The following is a 26980-nucleotide window of genomic DNA, read 5'->3' as shown; positions in this document are numbered from 1 at the left end:
CTGTCAATGAATGCACAAGTAGATAAGAGAGCCAAATCATGCTGCCTCACAATGAAAACACTGTAGTGCATTATCCCATGCCTAAGACACAAAATTCAAGCTACCATCTCTCTTCCTGTCCTATCAAAACTGTATTATGCTAATTTCATGGCTCACCTTTGTCAACTATGAAAGGATTATAGAGAATTCAGAATGATGCTGTTAGACTCCTTTTACATATAAAGATACCAGCACACAAATCCTCTGCTTTGACGGTCCTACCCTGGTTACCAGATGCCAGAAGATCCACCTTCAAGCTGCTTTGTATCAAACACAAAACAATTCATGACAAAGGACCGCTCTTTAATATGAAGAAAACCAACAAATACATACAACAAAGAAACCTATGCTTCAGAATGTCCATCCACCTCAAAATTCCAATGCACAAGAAACATGGGTGGAACAACTTTCTCTTTTCAAGCAGCCAAACTATGGAATTTGTTACCCACAAATATAAGATTCACTGGCAACAATTTCAGTTTCAGAAGATTAGTCAAGAGCTTACTCTTCCGCTCATGACAATTTACTCACAACTTAAGAGTGTACCATAATAGTATACTCAGACATGACAAACTATGCTTTTCACGGTATGGAGTTGAGGTTGATGTTATACATGTCTCATTGTACACTGAAGTATTTTTCCTGTTATACGCAGACACATTTACATAAAGGGGAAACAAATTGTATATTACACTACAAGATGCATGTGTATATCAGACCATGTAAATATTGCGACTTGTAGATATATATATATATATATATATATATAGCTATATAGGTGCATATATAGAGGGTTATGTCTGGTACTAAAACTTTAAAATTAACTTTTATATACACAACACCGCTTAGTTATTTGATAAAAAAAGAATACTTCACCTCAAGATATGTGTGCACCTCAACCATGAAAATATTGCTGCTTATATGTACATATGTGTATTTATATAGATGGGTTTACTCCAGCCTCTAATCCTTTACCAAGTGTAATATGAATATATGTATGTATAAGTTAATCTCAGTTTTGTTATAAAAAAAAAAAAGAAAATACTCCCTTCAACCTGTATCCCATCCCTCCTTTACCTGACTCACCCCAAACCTTTCGGACAACTATGGACTCTCAAACATCCTTCTCAAACTTTCCCCTCCTTTTAAGCCCATTCATCCAACTACCACGCACACATGACCACTACTTACGAAATCAAATTGCAACTTCCCCTTCTCAAATCCATTCCCATTATTCTAACCCTACTCTACACTCTACTAAACACACAAGATATAAAGAGCACAATTGGAACACTTCTAATGCACAAAGAAAAACAAAGCACTTGTTACTATTGTACTAAATATTAAACTCTAATCTGGGGTTCCCCAGTAGTGCCCAACTCACAACAAAATGCTATATAAATAAAATTTCAAATCACAATGTTGATGCATGGACGACTATATAGTTGCGCAGGATAGTGTGTTGATGACCACATGACTCTATGATGCATGCAAGTCAATGCCAGAGGGAAACTTTCAGAAAAAAAGATGTCTACCATAAATTGGTGACTGCAGGATCAGTGCCAGTAAGAGATGCACTAAACGTAAGCGCAGAAGGCAGGGTCAGCAGGGAGGTAGAATGCCTCAGATGAGTCTCTGAGGGACGGAGAAGCTGAAAGATAGCACTTGAGTGAGCTTCTTGCCACAGAATCAAACCCAGAACTGTAGTTCAACAGAGTGAGGAAGACAACGAATTAATCTAACCGTTATTAGCTTTGGTTTAGAAAACTTCCTAGGAGACTGGTGACAGTGGTGTAGGATCAATTTATAGAAAAAGGCTGTTGGCCAGTGGTGTCTGCTCTCCAAAAACACAGACTAATGCAGAGGTACGAGGATTATAAAATGAAACCCAATACAAGCTAAGCATGTAAATAATTGAAATTCTAATAATGACAATAACTTCTGTTTTATATATTGTTGCACACCTCATTTTTTGGCAGTGGGGGCTACCGCCAATCTACAGTGGTGGGTTTGGGGGATGTAAAAATAAAAAAATAAAAATGTACCTGCCGCTCCTGGGTGCCTTGGTGCTCCTCTCCTCCTGGCAGTCCCTGGGGCACAAAAGCCAGCCTATACCAAGCATGAGAGCAGCACTGAGATTGGCCTGAGCAGGCTGGTCTGATGCTTGCTCAGACACCGGGAGCCAGTGCCATTTCTCCACCCAGCTGTGTAGCAAAGCTGGGATGGAGAAATGTAAGTGTGCATGCCTGTTTAGCTGTGGTAAGACAGCAAGCCAAACCGACATGCTCACTTGACAGTGCCCACCACTCCTCCTATCTGCCATGGCCCAGCCCCGCCCACTCCATGGCTGTCAGATAGACAGTGATAAAGAAAATGAAAATACAATTGTTTTGTTATCATTATATTTTCACTGCCTGACTGAGCAAGGAGGGCGACACTTCTCCGCTATTACGGAGGAGCCGCCCTTGGTTTTTTGGCAAGAGATCTTCCTTCCTTCTCACAGCCTAAACTGATTGCCGAGTCTGCATTTGCACCATTTTTAACTGAAATTGTGTAAGCTGTGAGTTCATCTGGTTTTTATCGACCCTTTATAAAAGGCATGTTTCCATCATGTACTATGAAGCCCAGTGTACTTTATATTTCACAATGTGTAAATATCAGAAATCAATAAGGGAATGTTTTACTGTTAAGTCGACGTCCACCTTTCAAGCCTCTTCTATTCACTTCTCCAGGAATTCTGCAATATTGCCGCTTAGGTTTAAGCTGACCTTATCTTACCTGAAGACAAATGTAAACAATGAGCTACATGATAATAAATAAGCAGTCGTTGGTCACGAGTTGCCTCTTTGCTTAATTATGTTTGAAATGTAACTCTTCAAAACCCAGATAACACGAAAGGGGCACTTTGTAAGGCTGATTCAATGTTTTTTTTTTCTTCTTACCAACGTCCTCCTGGCTCCAGCTTCACAGCAGGAAATCCTCAGTAACTCTAAGTGAACAGACACCGCAGAAGCAGATGCCATGATAATTAGACCATATGGGGTCCATAATGAAGGTTTTTTTACAGTTGTGTGCTGACTTTGACATCTCAGTCTGAACGGCCTGGGGCCTTTAGAACAGTGAGCTGAGTGTACTAGCAAGCAGATCTGCACTGTCTCCCTATTGGGTCGGTCAGACTGTACTGGAGATGGGGAGGTCAGCTTAAACTCGTTGGTTGAGCATCAACATCGCTGAAAAATCAATTCACATCAATTGTCCGTGCATTGGGAGACTCGGGCAGGGATGGCTCTTGGGTGGTGCGACCAGTGCCACTGCACCGGGGGTGACTTTGGAAGGGGGCGCCAGGATTGCAAGCATATTATAGTTTTAAAAGCCCCTGCTGCAGTGTTCACTGCCTCCAGCAATTTTCAGGCAACAATAAAAATGTCAAGATAACTCTGATGATTAAAGCTCTGCCTGGAGAGTTGGAAGTTTTAAGGTAGTACAGGGGTTAATATGCGTCCTACAAAGAACATGTACCATACAGATCACAACGTGCATATAATGCATATAGATCAGTGGGTTACTGAATTTGTCAGAGGTCCTCTTGCTACTTACAGTTTATAAGTCAAAATCCCAATATAGACCAGTAAGCTATTTACTGTCAAAGAACTGCATGCATTCTACAAGGTATAGATTAGAGCGTTGTTCACCCAGTCTTTCATTATCAGACACCGTCTGTCACCACACCCTCCGCGCACGTCTCCACGACACCGGGATCCACCACAAGGCCCTGGACTGGATCACATCCTTCCTCTCCGGTAGAACTCAGAGAGCCCGCCTCCCTCCGTTCCAGTCGAAAGCCACCAAGACCATCTGCGGAGTCCCTCAAGGATCCTCTCTCAGCCCAACCCTTTTTAACATCTACATGGCGCTGCTCGCCAACATCGTCCGATCTCACGGCCTCAACATAGTCTCCTACGCGGACGACACCCAACTGATCCTCTCACTCATCAAGGACCCCGCCACTGCTAAGATCAATCTCCACAATGGACTGCATGCCATTGCCAACTGGATGGAGATGAGCCGCCTCAAACTGAACTGGGATAAGACTGAGATCCTCATCGTCAGCTCCAACCGCTGAGCATAGGACGACTCCTGGTGGCACCCTAGGAACCGCACCAACTCCCACCACCCACTCACGCAACCTTGGCTTCATACTAGACTCATCGCTCACCATGACCAAGCAAGTCAACGCCGTCTCATCCTCATTTTTCAACACCCTCCGCATGCTTCACAAGACCTTCAGTTGGATCCCCATCGAAACCAGAAGAACAGTCACCCACGCCCTCGTCAGCAGCAGACAATGCACTCTACGTGGGAACAACGGCCAAGCTCCACAGGAAACTTCAACGTATTCAGAATGCCTCCGCACGCCTCATCCTCAACATCCCACGCCACAAACACATCTCAGCCCACCTCAGAGACCTACACTGGCTCCCATTCAACAAGAGGATCACCTTCAAACTCCTCATCCACGCTCACTGGGCTCACCACGACGCAGGCCCTGCCTACCTCAACAAGCGTCTCAGCTTCCACGTACCCATCCGCCAGCTCCGCTCTGCCAACCTCGCTCTCGCCACCGTCCCCCGCATTCATCGTACCACAACCAGCGGCAGATCCTTCTCCCACCTCACCGCCAAAACCTGAAACTGCCTCCCAGTCACCCTACGTCTGACCAAGGACCTCCCGACCTTCAGGAAACGACTCAAGACCTGGCTATTCGAGCAGTAGCAACCCTCCCCCAATTGACTGATTGATTAAATGTTGAACAAAGGGTTCCTTTGGGTACAAATCAATTCTTACTATTAAAGAGAACCCCCAACCATGGTATTACATTTTAAATTCCGAGTTTGTGTTTCTACAGATCAAGCACTATTAAATTATACAGCCTACCAGTATGGATGGCATGTGACTCCTACATCTTGTAGTGCTCTGTCTTATGTAACACTTTTACACACTCAAGATTGATTGTCTCTGTGTAATCTGTATGCAATATAAAGTGCTCGGATACACTACATTGGAATGACCTGTGCTACAAAACTAATTAAGTGCATCTGAGAGAGAGTGGTTATGGAGATTTGAGGGACACTGTTAAAAGATAGTCGTGTGGGAATTAGTGGTGGAGGTGGCCTTTGGGGGGCGCCAACAAACATTGTTGCTCAAGGAACCGCCAGTGCTAAGGCCGGCCCTGGTCTCAGACAACTACTGTGGTCTTCTTCTAAATAACTAGAGGATCAAAAACATTTAAGGGGAGGTGCCTGACAGACACATAAGGACTTGTTATTTTGCACAAGAGGTTGCTCTTTTATACATTGAGCTAGTTCACAGTGACCGTGATAGATGTGAAATATTGTACTTTCCTGTCCTTCAACTTTTTGGGAGTCCTTCTTTATACATGAATTCATGCTTTTTACATAGAGAAGAATTATTAAGTAACTGTTTTAACAGTTAGTAGCTCAGAAAACTGTTTATGTTGATAATATCTAAGTCAAGATCTGAAGGCCCGAGTAGCTTCACCGTATTCAGCTTGCAGAAGCTATTCTTCCAGGCATTTCGTCATTTGTTTTATTGGGGGGGGAGGGAGTGGGTCCCTTACCATCAGTGGTGCATGCCCAGACCGGACCTCCCAGCAAAGGTGGGGAAGAGAATGCTGGGAAATCAGGCCACCATTCCATCTAGGTTTCCATTCCGCACAGATGGAGGAGAGAGGCTAACTTGTGTACCCTGAGTTCTAGTGAAAAATCCCCCTTCCAAGTAAAGGAGAACTGACCTTGTGTGTCCATTTTAGAAAAGGGCTTCGTCCACCTGAAATCAAGAGGCCAAGGCTCATTGGACTGCCTCTTCTGTGTGCCAGCTGAAAGGGATGATCAGTGCTAACAAATGGTCTTGTAGGTTTTGATAATAGGCTTTTTTTATCCACCTCACTGGTACACGCCACACGCCCTCTCCGCTCCCTCCCCAAGCGCCTTGGGACCCTAACGGGTGAATACCTGCGCTTTACAAACAATGATTGATTGATAAGAATGGTGTTGGTGAAATTAAGCCAACAGTGCTGTTAGCTCCTTAACCCTTCAAAGTGTAAATGAAATGCTCCTTTGTGAGAGATCAATGATGAGTAAGGCTAATGTGCTAGGGGAAAGCTTTTTGTGAAATGATGTGCTCAGAAAAGGTTCTACTCCACCCCCTGGAATTTAAAGTCGTTTATCTGGATTGATCCTGCATTTCCTGTTTGCATTTCATGTGCATCAGGACTTTGATCAATAAAACAACCAAATCTGTAAAGCGCTGGATCCACAATGGCACCGGATCCACAGGTAATAATCAGGAACAGTAAAGGCTTTCTAGTTACTGAAATTATGCATCTGCGCATTTGCAGTTGTTGACAATTCTGAGCATTAGTTAGTTTTATTTACCTAGTTTGATCTTTTTGAGAAAGTGATATGGAGGAGAATGTGGAACAGGACTTTGATCAATAAAACAACCAGATCAGTAAAAACAGCCATGCTATATTGTTTTCAATTTGATAGACTAAAATGGTGATCTGCAAACTAATTACAAAAGGTTTCGTCTATTACTAAAATACACCAAATCCGTGGGATGGCAAAGGGTCATTTATCTGGTTTCTTAATTCTAGACAGATAAAGTTTCCGTGATTAATCATGAAAATGCACACAAGAGACTTATTGCTTAAATCTTTAAAGGATTATATAAATTAACCTTTTAATACATTATTGACAGTGACAGTGCATTTTTGGACTATTTCCTCTTTTTTAGAAAAGCTAAAACTTGATTACTACTCGTGTTCCTGGACGGCGAAACAAACCAAGGTGGAATGTACTTATTAGGATTAATAATTATATTATGCAAGGTTGAGTGGACAAAAGAGGAGTGAACTGTAGAAACTCAATTCTTGACTGCAATTCTACGCAGAGCCAGAAACCGCATCAGTGACAGGAATGCTCTAACATTCTTCTCCAAGGAATGTAATATCCACCAAAGCAGATTTTCCGGCTGCTGGGTCATTATGCTGAAATCTCCTAAGGGATAGCCGTTTAAAGAGTGTTGTGTGTCATACTACTGCTGTGTTCTGGATCTGATGTGAAAAAGCAGAGTCGAAATGTGCACCCTTTAGGACTTCATCAGAAATTAGACATTCCACTGCCCAAGTATTCGAATCCACGTCATGCCAAGCATCACAGGAACTTGTGCCTGGTCCAAATCTGGACCAGTTTGAAGCATATCAGTGATTTGGGGGCTTACCTGTTACTTGTGTACTCTGCTCCAACATATGCTGACCCACAATTAAAAAGAATATAAAATATTATTGAACTTCAAAAAAGGGTATTATTTGTTGTGGAAGGAACACACAAACCCATGCCTTTGAAATTAGTTATTTACTCTCTATTTAGAGATATGATTGCACAGAGACAGATTCCTAGTACAAAACGCGAACCTTCTTTTTAATATCTCATTTGAGACTTTGAAATCTATGGAACACGCCCAATTAAAATTTTGAAATCTATTAACCACTTTTTGTATATTTGAATGGCACTGCATTCACACCACTATGTTAAAACAGCCTCTGACTTAAAGGATAATGGCTCAAAATCTTTGATTGGATTAGTGTACACAATAAAGACCAAAACAGTGTTCTGGAGAGGTTGTGCTTTTGGTCCATCAGAAAATGTAGATGCAGACATCCATATTTGGTCAGACAAAGTTTACTACTGCATATGATAAGGAAATCATGTACCAGGTCACACCTAGACTAACCTGAGAAGTGAGTGACAGATTGTATTGTACAAAGAAACCAAAGCAGATAAATACTATGCAACACTCGTGGGATCATTTGTATCGGTTGCTCAAGTCCCGAAAAAATCAGGTGGAACTCTTTTGTTGCTTTATTGTGTGATTTTTTTTCTTTTTAATTCAACACTGATGATTACTAATGTTATGATGATAGACAGTAGAGAGTTAATATTATAATCACTGCGTACACAAACAATGAGTTGGGAGAGCAATTTCACTTAGAGTATTGATTTTAAAACAGAACAAAAACAAGACCATTTTTTGTTCTGTTCCTTATTGTTTTAGGCCTGGAGAATCCCCAAGTAGCCTGGGAAAATATTTCCAGAGAATAGCAATCAAAATCCAATTCAACTTTTAATGTATTGTGAAAAACTATTTACGAATTAAAAGTGGCACTTTGCAATACAGATACTTTCTAATTATTTTCAAACTTATTCAATAATGGATGTGGGCAAAATTCTGGTATTTAACTACTGACAAAAAAACTGGAGATTGTCCTTTCAAATTTTGTCTTGGCAAGAACTTTACTATCCAGTAAATGGGAGACCACCGGTAATCGGTGCAACCAGTAAACTTAAACGATTGGTTTGGAGATGAAGATGTTTATCTATTTATTTGGCAGACTTTCAGTCCCACTAATAATAAAAGCCTGTCAAAAGGAGCAGCTACCAATTTACTTGAAAGGTTGATTGAAAGAAAAGCACAAGATAGGATAGGGAAGCCATTTACTCTAAGCATATACTGTAAGTAGAAGAATTAAAGCATCTGGATATGCATCATTTTATCAACTCTAGAACAAAAAGGGTGCTTGAAATTTATGAAATTCATAATGGCGCTGGATCCACAGGTAATAATCAGGAACTGTAAAAGCTTTCTAGTTACAGAAATTATGCATCTGCGCATTTGCAGTTGTTGACAATTCTGAGCATGAGTTATTTTTATTTACCAAGTTTGATATTTTTGAGAAAGTGATATGGAGGAGAATGTGCAACAGTTATCAATATCTATCGTTTTCAGGGCAGAATTTAGTTTTTGAGGGCCAACCTTTGGGTTCACATATTGTTGTAGTACATTACTTACGCTAAAGTTTGTATGTGACAAATCTGAGTGACAAAATATTGTTTGCAATAATACTGTATCTAGAATGTCGACTACCACAATATCAAGAAGGTAAGTATGTAATGGTATTATTAGATTCTTGATTGTATCTAAGTACCTTGAGGATATATATATTTTCAAGGTTCTTAGATGAGGAGTTAAGAATAGTAAATCTATATTTGCATAAACATAGATGCAATGCAATATACTTTAAAATACTGCGGTAGTTGATATTCTGTATATGATATTTTGACTAGGCCATATGTAAAACTTGGGATACACACCATGCAAAGTAGTAAAAAGAAAGCGGGCATCCCTGTCCTGTACCCCTGCCAATCTCCCAGATGTTCGATGTCTCTCCCCCCACACGTACTTGAGCTACTGGGGCAGTATACAGCAGTCGAACCCAAGCACAAAAGCCGGGGCCAAAGTCCATGCCCCGCAATACCTCCAATAGATATCCCCACTCTACTGTATCAAAGGCTTTTTCCAAGTCAAGAGACACCAGAGCAAATTTTGTCTCCATTCCCTTAGTCTCATGCAGAACATGTGCCAAGCGACGCAAATTATAGGATGTACTACAACCCGGTATGAACCCACATTGGTCCTCGTGCACCAGATCCTGAATCACACCCCGGAGCCGACTGGCCAAGATCTTACAGAGTATCTTGACATCGTTATTTAACATAGTCAGCGGGCGATACGAGGAGAGATCCGCAGCATCCCCTCCGGCTTGAGCAACAAACACACTAAACCCTGACGCATGGTGTCTGGTAACATACCATGCCCCCGCACCTCCTCAAAGACTTCCGGTAACCTCTCCCGTAGAGTGAAGGAAAATGCTTGATACAGCTCAACAGGAAAGCCGTCACTGCCAGGAGATTTGGATTTTGCCATTGCCGTCACTGCTTCTCCCACCTCCTCCACAGTGATCGGGAGTTCAAGGGCGACCCTACTCTCCGGGTCCAACCTCGGCAGCCGCATCTGCTGGAGAAACTTCCCCACACCATCCTCCGCCAATACAGTGTCAGCCCTAGATACCCTCTGGAAGTGAGACGCCAATTCCCGTAGAATGTCTGTATGCCCCGTGAGAAGTTCACCCTCAGTGTTCCTAATATGCAGTATAGACAGAGCCTCCACTACCCGTTTCAAGATCCACGCTAAGAGTTTACCTGATTTATCGCCTTCTCGATACAACCGCTGCCTATACCCTCTCAATGTTGTTCAGCTTAGTGTGTCCCAAAAAGCATTAACCTCCTTGTGTAGCCTGAGCTCCTCCCGCCCAACCGTGCTCGCTTCGGGTGTCTGCCGCTGTACCTCCCCCAATTTCACCTCTAGGTCCGTAAGATCCTGCTCTAGCTGTCTGCGCATCCCACCCACCATGCTTATGCACCCTCCCCGAATGATTGCCTTAATAGCCTCCCATTCCAGGCCAAGAGACTCAGTTGTTTTCCAATTCAAGTCCATATATTGTTTTATAGCTGTACCCACTCTTTCCCGACATCCCTGATCAGTCAGTAAATCCACAGGCATATACCAACTTCAAGCTGTGCGAGTGGCCTTCTCTCCCCATTGCAATTGCAACCGAACTGGTGCGTGATCAGACAGAAACGGACCCAAATGAGTAACATCCAGGACATGCGAGCTATTGAGACCACCTAACAGAAACCTGTCTAGTCGAGTAGAAGTATCATGTGTTCTGGGGTGACAAGTATATTCCCTACCCACAAGGTGCAGTTCCCTCCAACCATCTCAGAGACCCAAGTGTACCATCATGTCTCTAAGAGATTTTACCATCAGTGGTTTGGTTCCCAGCTTCGGTGGAAGGCGATCCAACTCCCCATGTAACACACAATTGTAGTCCCCTGCCCAAACCAAAGGCCTATCCACACTATCCCCCAAAATCTCAGGTATTCTGGAGTAGAAGGAGGGATTGTCCGTGTTAGGAGCATATATATTAAGGATAACAATGGGTAGACCATCTAACATGCCCTCCACCAGCACATAGCAGCCCTCCACATCCACCTCACTATATACATGGGTAAAGGGGACCCCGGGGGCCACCCACACAGACACCCACGTGTATAGGAAGAAAAGGAGGATGAAAACATCTGTCCCCGCCACTTCTTAGCCATTTTATGCGCTTCCTCGTCAGCCATGTGTGTCTCCTGAAGACAAGCAATATCAACCTTGTGTCTTTGTAGGAATGAGTGCACCCTGTAGCATTTTGTATAACTTTTCAAGCCCCTGACATTTCATGTCAGCATGTTAATAGTATGACCCATGGCAAAACAATGTAGTTCCTCCACCCGTAGGACACAGCCCCTTGTGTGTTACCCCCCCGCAAGAAGACAAAAGAAACACATATTGCACATCTTGCCCCAATTCCCGCACTGTTGAGTAAACTGCAAACATAAACAAAGATCCCACCACCTCCACCCCCACTCCGGAAATTCAGTAAAACAACCAAAACAGACCATACTGTAAGTCCAGTCCGTAAATGCTGCCAGGACCACAGCCTAAACCCCAACTTACCATAACAAATGGCCTGCCACAGCTGTGGATTGACAACCCCCCTGCATCAGTTTACAAATGTATCCAGGGCACCCCAGACCTAAGTTCCAAAAGTGCCAGTGGCGCCCCGGAGGGCCAGGTACAATCCAGTCCACCCGCATGACCCCATCAGAACTGATGACAAACAGCACCAAAGCAAGGATAACAGTCAGGTCATTCCGGAATCCCCAACCGCTTCCAACTCCTGTTCCAAAGCTGTACCCCCAACCAATTCTCCAGTCACCACCGCCATTGTTCCACCTCGCTGTATCTCCACTCTTATATTTTAATAATTGACTTGGTAGAATAAAAGTGTGACAACAACGGCAGTTGCATATGTATATTTAACTTCGTACAAACTATTTTAAAAAAACTCTAAAAGAAAGAGACTAATTCAGTCATAAAAAATAATTAACAAATGCTAATTCACAAACTCAACCATCAATGTTACCTAACACGAGGGCCTAAACTAAGCAAAAACTAAACTACGAAAAAAATTATCACTCCTGCAAACGCTGCATGCAATGCTGCTGAAAGGTAAGGTAATAAAACCCAAGCACAGAGTGTTCAATTCGGACATTGAGATAAAATCTCAGCCCACATAGAGCTGGGGGGGGTCCTCTTTATATATTATAGTTTCATAAGGCATCTGCACTATGAGAAGAATATAATAAGATCACAACTGACTCCTCAAGATGTTAAGATGATGAAACTTACAAAAGAAAAGGAAAAAATATAAAAGTGTCTATAACTGAACATAGCGTTCAGAATCTGAATTGGAAAATTTGGAGTTACAAAATTGACTAGTAGTAGTGATAATCTCCATATTGCGTGGGCAATTGTACGATTTGCTAAATACATGTTTTACAGATGGGGTCCTGGGAATGTAATGTGAAAAAAATCAAAAAGATTGTTACGTGCCATCACCTAGCTTTGAGTCAAGTGAAGGACAGCAGCATTACTGTCAGTGATGCACAGAGATTCCATTTCTGGCGTTTATTTAACAAAACAAAGAACGCTGGGAGCTGTAGTTTTCATTCATTTTAATCTGACCTAGCACACAAGGAAAACAACGGTTTGTAAATGGAATTTCCCAGGACTGGCTGTTCCCCTTTTTTCAAGTAACTCTTTATTAAAATTTGAATAGCAACCAAAAAAAGAAAGCGTCAGCAATTACAAACAGCTTATCTGTGACTGGGATACTACGATGTGAGGTGCTTGCATAATTGACTCTTTAATATCGACATAAAAACAATAACTTTGCATTAAGCAGTAGCTCTTTGCCGATACATTAATATCGTCTTATCCATAAACGTTCCTTAGAGCAACACAACCATCTGGCGTCCTGCTAACCAAATGTGCAGTTCAGGGATGAGAGACATACAGCAGTCCTCTCCGATAATATCAGGAAAGATGACGAGCTCCACTTGTTCCAGGAAGCCAATGGCAGATGCACATGCAATACAGCAATCAGGCTGGTAACAATGCATGGCTGGAAGTAGGGAAGTGCAAGAACACCCGAATGTAAAGAGAGGTATCTCTTCAGTGAATGGGAGATACCCACCGATTGATCAGTGTAGGGTCACTGGGGCTTTGACCTCATGGATAAGCGGCTAAGACGCAGTAAACTAGTCTGTCGGGGAGGAAGGCCCTGGGGAAGACAGGCAATGGCAGCAGCCAGCGGAGTGGCAGGGGTGCCCCAGAAAGAGTCCAACCAGGCAGTGACAACTTCATCCGGAAAAAGGTGTGGCTTGGTGGTAGGGGTGGGTGGGGGGGGGGAAGGGGTACCAATCCTGTGAGCCTTGCGGGACAATCCCAGGATAGAGGGCATGGAGGGTTTGCTCCTTTGCCATACTTCATTCATTCAAATACAAGGGAAAGTAAAGTACCAATAGTGCATCATCACTGGGGAATTGCATCAGATTTGGCCGATAACTCGGTCAGGTACCCATCCCAGGCATCTAAGGGCGACGGTGTTCCTCGGGTGACCACCTGGCATCGAGGCAAATTCTGGACAGGACTGTAAAGAAATTCAGGACAAAGGGCCACAATTCAGGACAAAGGATCAAAATTCAGGACCAAACATCAGTTTACAGACACACCCAAGAGAAGCCATACCTCACTATGTTATCAGTGTATTTATTTACTCTTTTTTAACGCAGCACTATTTATTAACTGTGGTCTTTTTGTGATTGCCTCCTGGTATGCTACATTCAGGTGTCACATTACATCCTTGTTCAGTAGTAAATTAGTGCCCTTCAGCACTGTGTCAAGGCCATCACTCCTACCCAAATCTACCCAATCTTCCTTGAAGAGAAAGTAACAGCAACATTTTGATTATGTTTCTAAACATTTAAAAACCCCTGGCAAACAGTTTGGGAAACATTAAGGTAATTAGAGTTATGGTAGTTTAAACAAAAACCTCTTGCTCACCCTAACCGCCCATGGACTTTCAACATAAATGTTTTTTAATGAGGCAGGGCAGATGGTGTGGGCGACAGTCTCACATTTAGTATCAGGTTGTGAGGTGGCCACAACTTGTCTGTAGTCTAACAGCACTAGAGTGTATGTCTGGGACTCTACATTTATCTCAGAACTGGGAGCCCGCACTACCAATCAAAGAAAATAAAAAAGGAGGATGAAAGTGAGATCAAACAGGAGATCCAAGGCAACTGATTCAAAGGGTTGTTGCGAAGATCTAGATAAATAAGGAAGAGAAGAACAAGGTGGGACAATTCCTAAAATCAGACAAGATGGGTCCACCAAGACTGCGTACCTGGGGAGTTATCTCTGCAGAGAGGAGAGAAACATAAGAGACACTGTCAAGTGATTGAACAAGCAGCACCCACCCACCTTGGTAAACTCTTCTGCTGCATTGGTCTGCTGTTGGTGCTTGTGAAGGGTAAGCAGGGGCCAGACCCCTTGCAAGGTCGTGCAAGGCAATTGGCCACTTTGTCCATGTATTAAAACGGTTTTAAAAGTGAGCAAAAGCCAAACTAGTGATCTGGGTTATCCCTAAGTGTCAAGTACACATAGAGGCCCTCATTTCGACCTCAGCGGTCTTTTGTAAAGACCGCCGAGGTACCGCCGTGCTGAAGACCGCCAGTGCAGACGGTTTTCCGCGCGGCCTATTATGACTGCTGGCAGCCCTCTATCCTTTTTCGGACAGAGAGCCGCCAGCAGCCATACTGGCGGTCGGAGGGGAAGTGGAGGTTGCTCCACCTCCACCGCCCCGTCATCAGAACACCACCCACCAAATCACGTCCCATGATTCGGTGTGGCGGTGTTCTGGTGACGGGATGCTGGCGGTGGAGCAGCCCCCATGGATCCCGTCCCCTCCGGGAGGATCAACGGACAAGGTAAGTTGATTGTCCGTTAGGGGAGGGATGTGAGGGGGTGTTGTGTGTTGTGTGCGTGCATGGGAGTGTGCGTGTGAGTATGTAGAGGAGGTGTGTGAGTGCGTGTATGCATGCAGGGGTGTGTTGTGTGTATGGGAAATGTGTGCGGGTCGGTCTGTGTGCATGTCTTTTTGTATGTGTGCGGGTATGTGTTGTAGTGTATATGTGCATGTGGGGGTGTGTGTATGTGCATGTTGGGGTGGGGGTGGGGAGGGGGGTGTATGTTGGTGTTGGGGTTGGGGTGGGGAGGGGGGGTGTATGTTGGTGTTGGGGGTGGGGAGGGGGTCCTGCCACCTTTGGGGGGTGGTAGGGGGGTCGGGGTTAGGGAGGAGGACTCGAGGTGGGGGAGGGGGGTGGGGGAGACCCCTATCAGTGTCAGGGAAGGAATTCCCTGGCACTGATAGTGCCTACCGCCATGGATTTCGTGGCGGTTCCAAACCACCTGAAATCCATGGCGTATGCAGGGTCCTGATACCGCCGGCGGTCTGCTGACGGCCGCCAGGCTGGAGACCGAAGTCTCCAGCCCAGCGGTCAGAGTGGAGAAGTGGCGGATGACATGGCGGTAACCGTCATGGTCATAATTCCATTTATTTTCCGCCGGCCTGTTGGCGGTATTACCAGCACTTCTCCCCCGTCCGCCAGGGTTGTAATGAGGGCCAGAGTCTTCAAAATATTTGGAATGTAAATTGCACAAACAAAATGTAAAAAAATTAAAATGTAATTAGTGTTTCTTTAACATATGGCACTGTTTTCCCCTTTATATACAATTAGACCTCAGCTTGAACTGGGAACCAGTTACTTTTCGATACCTAGTGATTCATATCTACCATCTCCCCACTGATTTGCAGGATGGAAATCTCGGCAAGTGTCACGGTCCTTCTGATCACAGTTTGCTTTTTGGTCTTCTGTTCCGCTTTCTGTGGTGGGCCATGTGGCACTAGTGAAGATGTTGTGCTACCCCGATGATAGTATTATTTTTCAAACCTTCCCCTGCTTGTCCTTCATTCCTTCTTTAGACATGCCACACATCTGATTTAGTCACTGGGGCACCATCAGGTGAGCTCTTTCCACTCTAAAGATACCTGTGACTGCGGGTGGATTAGGCCTACTGGACCTGAAACGCTATTATTCAGTAGCACAGATCCAATGGGTGGCTTACTGCCTTTATGCCCACCCCCTGCAAGAGATGGGATTTATCCGTAAAGACTTTTAAGGAGAGCTTACTGCACTGCTCATTGTTTCCTACTGACCATTCTACGAATCACCATCCGGGGTTATCATGTACAGCTTTCTCTTACCTTGCTAGAACCAGTAAACTCACTGACGAGAAGAAACCCTGGGCTCCTGCACTTGCTTTACTAAGCCTTCCCACTTGCACAGGATGGCTGTGCTCAAAGCAACTCCATCAGTGGCATGGTGCAGGTGTCTTAAAATTGGGGGATTTGTTTCTGGACAGCGAGCTACTAAATTTCCAAACCCATGTGGCAGACTACCATCTTAACCCTGGTCAACTCCTTACTTACAACCATCTTAAACAATCATTAAATGCTCTATTTCATTTCTGCCACCTAGCACTCACCCTACATGAGGTGTGCCAGAAGCTCTACACTATAGGGGCTGGTGGCAAACTGATAAGATGAGTGTACAGACCTTTGCTGCAACATGGACACCACTTCAAGTCTTCTCGTCATACTATGTGCATGATTGATGTGACCAAACCTCTGCAAGATACGGACTGGACTGAAATACTGGACTTTCCCACATGAAGTATCCCACAGCTGTCACTAAGTGCATTCATAAAGCTTCCTTGGGAATGCATTCTGCCCTTTGCTTGCCATTGGCTTTGTGGTTGGCACTCACATTTTGTTGCTTTCAATTTGCTAGCTTTATTTGTTATAGGCTATCCAGCTTGAATTCATCTCTTCACTTGCCAAAACCTTATTTATAGTATCCTTTCAAGTACTCCCTTTCTGTAAATAGGCCTGCAAATCTTGTTCTCATCTCATAACATTTGCTGTGCATTCAAAGAACAAGGCCAAATGTCAGGCTCTGTCTTCGGTGGGAACTTAGTGTTTACTTTTCTTTCTCTGACTTCAAAGTGAGAGGATGTATGTGACAATCTTACTGGATACTAGGGGTAGGAAAGAGTTTTTTCTATCACATGACAACATTTATATTAACTTCAGAATATATCAGAATTAGGAGTACAAATGAAGCACATTTTTGTTCATTCTGAACAGTGCTGGAAACAAATACCTTTATATGATTAAAACAAATCATTACATTAGATAATGCAATTTCCACACATCATCGTCTGTGCACTCTATAGTTTTATTTGAAAAACTGTATGCCTGTGCAAATGTAATGGTCATTTCAATCAAAAATGTGTTGTCTGTAATAGCTGTGTGTTACCACACCATGCATACTCCACTCCACTCCACTGCACCCTAATCTGCACCACTCCACTTGACACCACTCCATGCCACTGGACTGTGGGACACTGCACTCTTCTCCACTCTTAACCACTCCACTCTATACCACTGCACTCTATGCTACTTCACACTATTCCACTCTACTCTGTACTACTTTACAACAATTCACTTTCATGCCTCACTACACCACTGCACTCTGCTGCTCTGCACGCTATACCACTCCAGTCTAGGCAACACCAATCTACTCTGAACTCCACTCTATGCCCCTCTGCAGCACTGCATTGTACGCCACTGCAGTCTATGTTAATACACTCTATGCTAGTGCACTTTATTCTGCAACACTTAACTCTATGCTCCAGCACTCTACATCAGTACACTATACGTCACTTTAATCCACTCTGCACCACTGTACTCTATGCCACGGCACGCTACACCACTTTACTCTATGCCATTACATTCTATGCCACTCTACGCAACTCCACTCTACCCTGCACCTCTCCACTTTACATCACTTCACTCTACTGTGAAACAATCTACTTTACTCCACTGCACTCTGCGCCACTGCATTCTATGCCAAGGTGCTCTAGTCTGCACCTTTCCACTCTATGCCACTGCACTCTACTTTGAAACAATCTATTCTATGCCACTGCGCTCTACGCTGCTCTCCCCACTGTACTCTAAACCACTGCACTCTACTTCAATGCCCTCTAAACTAACTGCACTATAGGACACTTTACTTTACTCTGCACCACTCCACTTTACACCACTTCATGCCAGTGCACTGTATGACACTGTACTCTTCTCCACTCTATACCACTGCACACTATGCCTCTCTACTCTACTCTGTACCACTCTACGCTATGCCAATGCACTTTACGCCTCTCTACACCACTGCACTGTGTGCCTCTGCATGCTATACCACTCCAGCTAGGTAAGACCAATCTACTCCGCACAACTCCACTCTTTGCCACTCTGCAACACTGCACTGTACACCACTGCACTCTATGCTAATACACTCTATGCTGGTACACTTTACTCTGTAACACTCAACTCTATGCTCCTGCACTCTGCATCAATACAATGTATGTCACACTAAGCTACTCTGCACCACTGCACTCTATGCCACGGCACTCTACACAACTTTATGCTATGCCACTCTACACAACTCCACTCTACACCACTTCACCCTACTGTGAAACAATCTACTTTACGCAACTGCACTCTGTGCCACTGCATTCTAAGTCACTGCACTCTACCCTGCACCTCTCCCCTCTATGCCACTGTTCTCTACTCTGAAACAATCTATTCTACACCACTGCACGCTACACCACTCTCCCCACTGCACTCTAAACCACTGCACTCTACTTCAATGCACTCTACGCAATGCGCTCTAAACAACTGCACAATAGTCCACTACACTCTACTCTGCACTACTGTTCTCAATGCCACTGCTCTCTATGCCACTCTACTTCACTATACACCACTGCACTCTGACACTTTACTCTGCAACACTGTACTGGCTGCCACTATACTCTACTCTGCACTACCGCATTCTGCACCAATACATTCTATTCCACTGCACTCTAAACCACTCTGCTCAACGCACTGCACTTTACAGCACAATACTCTACTCTGCACCACTCTACACAACTGCATTCTATGCCGCTTCATGGAACTCTGTATAGTCCAACCGACCCAGTTTATCCTGCAAAGCTCTATTCATCTGTAGTCTAATGCGTTTAGGATTCCCCCCTTTTCCCGAATGTGTCTCTATTGTGCAGATTGTCGCCTTTAGAGCCATTAGCTCAGGATGCAATGATAGCTTCACTCCGTTGTCGGTTTTATATAAAGGCCTCTCATGACAACCTTAAAGGCATCCCTCTTGACCCCTTCACCTTGTGCGGACACTTAGTTTTGCTCAAAATATTCTACTACCTGTGCAACAACTAATTTCCTAAACACATAGCCTGTAGTGCATAGGTAGGTAATCGACATGTGCAGATGGAAGATCGATGCCACCTCCAAGTCAAGTTGACCAGGATGGTACAATGAGCCAACAGTGATTGACCTAGGCATTCCGCCATCCGAATATTGGGGTGCAACCCAGGGTTACCAAGGAGGAGATCAACCCTAGCGTGGAGTATCGAGAAATAAGCATATTCACACTCCATGGAATGCCAAATGTCATGCAAGCCACTATGTGTAAGCCAGTCCCCTAGTGAATGGACATTCCTACATGCCTGTACACCTTGTATCTGGAGTGTAGATCAGTCTAGGTTAACATCAAGGATACAACTGAGGTCTCTTCCCACAAAGACTGGGTGTTTGTAAATCATGTAGCAGGGGAAAGAGAGGCAAAGAAACATGACTGACCAGAACTGGGTGCATACAGCACTACCAGGGAAATCGGGGCACCATCTAGGTGGCCTTCCATCAGCACATAGCACCCATCCGGGTTCACCATCTGGCATATGATCTGGAGGGGGATCACAGGCGCCACTCATATTAATACCCCCGGCATATGCTGAGTAGATGGTACCCACTACCTGGCCTCTCCAGCGGCACTGCAGGCGGTACAACCCTGGCTCTGTCATGTGCGTCTTTTAGTGGTAGGCTAAATATATGTGATTAGGTCTAAAGTAGGCATATACTCGGCGATTCCGCCTAGATTTTCCCAACCCTCTCACATTCCAGGATAAGAAATTATAAAGGGGAAGTTAGTCTGCCATTGTAGCTAATCTGCTCTAAGCAGTAATTCACTCTCGCATACCAAGTCAGAAACCCCCTTCAGTGGTAGCGTTCCCCCAGGGATGAAGAGTCATAAAATTGATAGCGACAAAAGGAGGGTTGTCACATCATTGGAAGGATGTAGCGCAACCACCAGATATTTTCAGATAGAGATGAGTGGATGCAGTTGTAGGAGGAACAAAGTGGGTCACAGAACTGGATCCTCGGGCAATGCATAATAGCTAGTGTCCTGTGGCCCTCAGACCTCAGAGTTGCCAGGTGTGTGTTCACGCCGATCCCCAAAGTCTACCATAACTCTTTTGTAAGGTCTGGCCCAAGCACAACTCAAATTGCAGGAATGAAAAGGTGATTGGGGGAGAGGGAAATGGACTAGCCCCCTCACACAGGCATGGCCCCCCAGTGAAGTCCCTCCACTGTTGTGGGACATAGCACCCCACAGGTAATGTAATGTCCACCTCCCAGTGGGGGCACTTCACAGAGGCGAAGAGTGCAGTTCATTCGGGGCTCTATGGACAATGGTGGGCCCTGTATTCATCTCAGCAGCTGGATGAGGCAATAGCTTCCGTTGGTGCTCCTCTGCACCACCGCCCAGAGGGTGGACAGTGATAGTCAAGCAGGAGTCTCTGGCTCCAATCGTAGGGCCTTGAGAGGTCAGCACTCACCATGCAGCCTCTGGCAGCGCCAACCAACCTCCATCAGGTACGACTGGGTCATGGGATGACTGGGCACGGTGAGGAGCTACCGCTTGCTCCAGGTCCCCCCTCAGGGGCTTGCCATCTGCTCTCAGGAGGGGCTGGCGGCTCAGAGTTACACCGGGATAAATGCCATTGAGCACCCGGCCATAGGCCCCAACTGCGATCGCCCTCACAGCTGCCCTTGATATTGTTGATGGAATTGATCCTCCGGCTAGGCTAAGGCTGTGTGAGCAGCACACAGTGTGAGGTACCTAGTGTGTTACAGGCTCAGATGGGATCGCCTATGCAGCAGGATCCTTGTAGGTGATGGGACTCACAAAGCTCAGTTACCATACGTCCTTCTCATCTTGGCCACGCCCCCCACTGGCTTTGTCCCCTTGACATGAAGATATTTGATAACTCTAGCTAAGTAGACATAGGCACGCACCGCGACCAGTAAATGTAAACACCAACTCACAAAGGTGATCTGGGACTGCTTCTTTTTTTTCACCTCATGAACGTAATTTTTCAATAAAATTGTGACACCATCAAACTAAAAGTCCTGATCACTTTCTAAAAAAGGATTTGATTGTATTTTCACAAATACACCTGGAAAGAGTTATTGAAAACACACCATCATGTTTGATTTTTAAATTCAACCACACTTCTGGCACATAGATCACCACACAGAACATTTATAGTCCAAACTGACACTATACTGTATAAAAAGGTTATTGTGCTCTGATTGTATAATTGGATGTGCAATATGTATTTATTGCTCAGGTTGTAAGAGATGTTACTGAGCCCTGATAATGCTTTAAAAGGTGCAGTGGACCAGTCTCTTAATTCTTAGTTTTTGATCTGCACTTTGTGGGGTTTAGAGGTTAAAATGGGGGCTGTGTGGAAATGAGTACTGCAATAATTATGAAATACAATAAGGAACAACTATCAATGATGAACCCATTTATCACAAATTCTGCTTGACATTAGAAAACAATTATGACAAAGCCAAAATTACAGAAATGCCATCCCTCACCAGAACCCCTTGCCCTAAATGTAACCCATTCCCACGGAAATGCTTACTCACATTCTTAAAATGAAACCTGAACCATCCACCACTGACCTTACCCTAAAATTAACCTGTATGCTAAAAAAAAGTTTTAGTACAGTTTGTCCAGCTTTAGCTTCTTGTTGGGCATGCATCTCCACACAGTAATTCCTACTTAATGTGGTGATAGTAGACCATGTTGCAGCTTTATCGATGTCTGAGAGTGGGATATTTCTTAGGAAAGCCATAGAAGTGCCTTTCTTACAAGCTGAATGCACCCTAGGCACAGACTCTGTAGTGTGTGTTTGGCATTGGTACAGCAAAGTTGATTGCATTTGACGATCTGCCTGGAAAGGCCCATTTTGGCAACTGGATTTTCTCAGTGGGGCTGGCTAAAAGCAACAAAGAGGTGCTAGATTTTCTCTAAAGAATTCGATATGACCAAAGTAGTGCATAAAATCTTTATTAACATCCATGAAGAACCCATTCCACAACCGACTGTGGTGGAGGAAAAGAAAGAGGGCAAATCAACCGTTTGTTTGTCATAGAACGGAGAGGCAAAAAACATGAGTACGTTCTAGATACAACCCAATAGTTTTGCACTAGGAAAAATGTCTCTTCGACTGTTGAGGTTTGCAGTTCTCTAAAGCTACTGAGTGAAGTATTAGAGATGAGGAAGGACATTTTCCAGAAAAGGAACATTAGTGGACAAGAATGTAGCAGTTGAAATGTAAGACCAATAAGACATGTAAGAATGGTCTTTTCCTACCGAAAAGCTTTACATGTCAGATAAGCAGACACTTTTTTGTTCTCCGGGAAGCAGAGTTTACAGACTTGATGCCGGTCTAGCCACGTTTTTTATAGTTGGAGCAGAACTTAAAATGTGTTTTCTCAATACCCTTCCCCCACACGTCATTTTCATACGACCTTATCCCGGGATTCACAGTATTATACAGCTTCTAAACAATCAATGCAGTCATGGGACCATCGCACGTTGAAAGTCAGTATGCCAGTGTCTCGGAACTAAAGTTTTCAGCTTTTGTAGTGCAATTGTGCCACAGAACTCGAAAATGCATCTGAAAAAAGAATTTCCAACATACATGCCCAAAAGGGGATGACAGGAATGTCCACAGCATGTCACGTGCAGCAGCACATGCTGCAAATATGTTACATTATTATACGTTTTCCTCATTATTATCCAAAATAAAAAAAGTCATTAATACTGTTCTTCACTTCTCTTCATTAGGATTGTCCTATTTTTGCTCCTTCATTCTCACAAAATGCATACATATGCACAGAGGTCAGTCCTCTGTGGAGTAAGGGGTTCTATTGTATTCCGACTGTAAAGGCGGGGCTAATTTTATGTAATAATGTGTGGTATCTGGGATCTCTGTATTGGGTGAAAAGGGCTTGAGACTGTTTTTTTATAAATAGGGCCACTGAGGTAGCTATAGTGTTTGTTTATAAGCGAAGAGGAAAGAGTTTCTTAAGTGGCATAATATACTGTTCTCAGTGCAGTGGTGATCTTTGATTTATGAGTGGCCAGCATTTATATTTGGGGAGCTAGAACTCTACATTAAGGTTCTCTTTCAGTCACGTCTTCATGCATCCACGACTGAGATGCTGATTTGATGGCATCACACATTGAGGTGGACGGTGTGTGTTGGACAGTTCGGGCTGCCTTTGAATGCTAAATGGCCACACTATTTATAATAACCATGGTGGAGATTTTTCACATAAACACCATCAATTCCCCGAACTTTTCAAAAGAGCAAATCATACTTTTTATTGAATTGTTCTGATGTGTACACATTCTCTTCTAGAGAGGAAATTACGAGGAGTATTGAACATTAATGTTTACCTTATCTCATAAGGTTTATTAACTCTCACACTTTCAGATAAATATAGCTAAACAAGGCTTCCTGGCTGCAAAAGCCATCACTCAGCTCAGAGTTGACGCACCTTCCATAATCATCACTGGATCTTCCATCGCTGGGCGCAGAATGTTTGGCCCAAACACTGTGGCCAGATTTTGAACACTCATTTTGTTCACATTCGAGTGAGACTGAACTTCATCTAGAAATCTGTGAAGAGAGAAAATATTGAAAACAATTTTAAGTCACACCAGTAAGTGCAGAGTGGACATGTAGGTTGGGGTCAGGGGATCAATCTTGTCACAGTCTGACTACAAAGACACCTGAGAGCCCAGAGAAGAAAGACACTCCACTTGGGTGTTAAATGGAATGTGCACATGCAATGAGGTGCATGGCTGACACATGCACTCCCTCCCTGGTGTGGGCCATGATCACTGGCCGACTCCAGGGAGGGGTTTTGGATTTTTTTTTTATCCCCTTGGGAGATGTGGAATAGCTTTTGCATCCCCTCCCGCCCATCTGTGACATCAGCACGAGACGTGCTGATGTCACACTTTTCCCATCAGAGCAGACCAGGTAAGAGTCCTGTCCACACTCTGGTGGGAAAAAAAAAAAAGCCAAAACTGCCTCCCCAGATGCCAGAGGACCATTGATGGAAAGCGGAGAGCCTCCTGTTTCCATCAATGCCTTCCTGGCACCGTTTCCTGGCTTTGGATCGCAGCTGTGCTGCGATCTATGGCCAGGAAACGGCACTAGGCCCCAGGGATTCCTTTGGGGGTGTCAGCTCCCATGTAAGTGGGCTGGCATCCCCATGGGGGCAATCTAAAATATAAAATAGAATGGTTCCCCTCCCTCCAGAGGATATATATATCTTTTTGAACATAATTATGAAAAATAAATGGTGGGTCGGCCCACCTGACATGAGACGACCCCCTAAGGGGGAGTAGTAAAAACAAAACAAAAAAGGAAATGGTGTCCCCCTACCCCAGGAAATATATATATTTTTTTTAAAAAGAAAAAAATCGAAAATGTTTGAGTTGGTCCTTCTGACATGGGCCGACCTCCTATGGCGGCATAATTTATTTTTATAAAAGTGTGGTTTGCCGGGGAAGACACGATTTGCCATAGGGAAAGCACACATGTATTTTAAAAAGTGATGTATAGAAAATCTCATATATATATATATATATATATATATATATATATATATATATATATATATGAGAGAGAGAGAGACAGAGAAATCTCTCTATCTAGATATAGATACATATATCACTTTGTTTTTTACATGTGTTGTTTTCTGGGAGCCACGATCGGCCCCCAGGAAAACCACACATCAATAAAAATAAAAAACGTGATATATATATATATATATATATATATATATATATATATGTAGAAATAGAGGGAGAGAGAGACAGACTATATACACACATATATATATCTCTTTCAGGCATATATAGCTTTTAGGCAGCAATAAAAATGTCACGATAACTCTTGTGATTATGTTCCTGCTACAGAAACAAACTACAGATCTCTATTTTATAAGAACAGCTGAGTGGATTAGTAAAGCCAGTTGTTACCTGCACTTTAAAACAAATGAAATGTATGGGCGAGGGGGCTATGGAAAGATGAAGGGCACTTTTGCTGGGTGGTAGTGAGGGAATCGGAGTAGGAGGTCATGGGAGGGGGAGCACAAAATGATTGTTGCACTGGGTGCCACCAGCGCTATAGGCTCTAATGATGGGAATGTGGCAAGGTGAAGAAATAGTCTTTTTTGTTTTTTTCAGTGTATTCAGAGGATCTACTGTTTTATAGAAGAAGCAAAGGTAAGGTGACTGACATTTAGTGTTGCACATATCACACACACACACACACACACACACACACACACACACACCCACCAACAATTTTGCGACCCTATCTGCCTTCTACATAGGCTAGTGCTTTAGAGGGACAGTTTAGCCAGTAACAGAGATGGCGTTTCGTTGGATGATTGCTGCTCAAGCTGTAACTCGGGTTATGGAGAACAGCTCTGAGGCAGGATCAGAGACTGAGACAGCAGATACTGAGGCAGCATCTGAGGGACAGGACAATAGAGCAGAATCTGGGGGTGATTTTTCAGTCAGAGGAGTCCCATCTGATGACATCTCTTCCAGTGATTCTGAGAGAGATGATGAGGACAGTTGTGCTGTCCCTTCGCAAGCACAGTCTGTGCAGCAGGACAACAGCAGGTTAGCCCAAACCAGATTGCAGGTGTGTACTGTGGCAAACACAGAGAGAGTGATCTCTTGGCACCCCCGATTTAGTTTAGGCCCAAATTCCACCTTTTACTGGTGATGCTGGTTGTAAAGTCAATACGGCCAACTTTTTGCTAGTTGACTATGTCCATTTCGTTTTGGATGTTGACTTCCTTCAGCAAATTATGTAGCAAACAAATTTGTGTGCAGAAAAATTTCTGAGCGACCATGGAGGCATTCTAGGGCCCTGTTCTAGGGCACGCCAGTAGACTCCCACTTGGCTGGCGGAGTTCAAGACATCTTTGGGCCTTACGCTGAAAATGGGGTTAGTACAGAAACCCATCTTGCAGTCCTACTGGGCGACTCACACGGTTTGGGTAACCCCCATCTTCGCACTGTGCATGAGCAGAGATCATTTTTTGCTATTGCAGCACATGCTGCATTTTAAGGACAATTCTGCTGCATTGCCCCAGGACCATCCAGACCATGACAGGATGTTCAAAATTCTGCCTGTCATGGAACATTTGACTGCCAGGTTTCCAGAAAGCTTTACTCCTGGAAAGAATATAGCAGTCGATGAGTCCTTGATCCTGTACAAAGGGCGGCTGCTGTTAAGACAGTACACTGGAACCAAAAGAACTTGCTAAGGCATTAAGCTGTACATGCTGTGTGAGAGCTCTTCTGGCTATGTGTACAGCTTGAGAGCTTGAGTGTGTATACAGGAAAGGACTCCACTGTAAACCTGTAGGTTGCACTCCCACGTTAGGGGTCACAGGGAAGATTGTATGGGAGCTTGTCCAGTCATACCTTCACAAAGGTTATAACCTTTAACTGGACAATTTCTATACAGGAGTAGAGCTGTTCAGTGAGCTCTACAAAGCTGGCACTGTGGCCTGCAGTACAGTTTGTGGTAACCGCAAAGGATTCCTGCAAGAGCTTCCAAGACGCTGCAGAAATCCCAGAGTACTGCGTTGCATTCCAACTAACCGCTCGCAGTCAAGTTCTGGAATAGGCGCAACGTATAT

At 44.1% G+C, this 26980-nt stretch overlaps 1 protein-coding gene across 3 annotated transcripts in view; it reads right to left on the bottom strand.

Annotated features, from left to right (window-relative positions):
- Nucleotides 1–26980, bottom strand: part of ARHGAP22 (Rho GTPase activating protein 22) — a 466096-nt gene that overhangs the window by 33190 nt on the left and 405926 nt on the right. For all 3 annotated transcript variants that reach the window (XM_069240887.1, XM_069240888.1, XM_069240889.1), the window contains one exon: nucleotides 23804–23925. In XM_069240887.1, the coding sequence (XP_069096988.1) occupies nucleotides 23804–23925 (122 nt within the window). The remainder of the gene's footprint in view (nucleotides 1–23803; nucleotides 23926–26980) is intronic.

Source organism: Pleurodeles waltl, chromosome 6 (genome assembly GCF_031143425.1).
Source record: "Pleurodeles waltl isolate 20211129_DDA chromosome 6, aPleWal1.hap1.20221129, whole genome shotgun sequence".
Taxonomy (NCBI): domain Eukaryota; kingdom Metazoa; phylum Chordata; class Amphibia; order Caudata; family Salamandridae; genus Pleurodeles; species Pleurodeles waltl.
The sequence above is the reverse complement of the archived record's forward strand: the minus strand, read 5'-3'. Positions and strand labels throughout refer to the sequence as shown.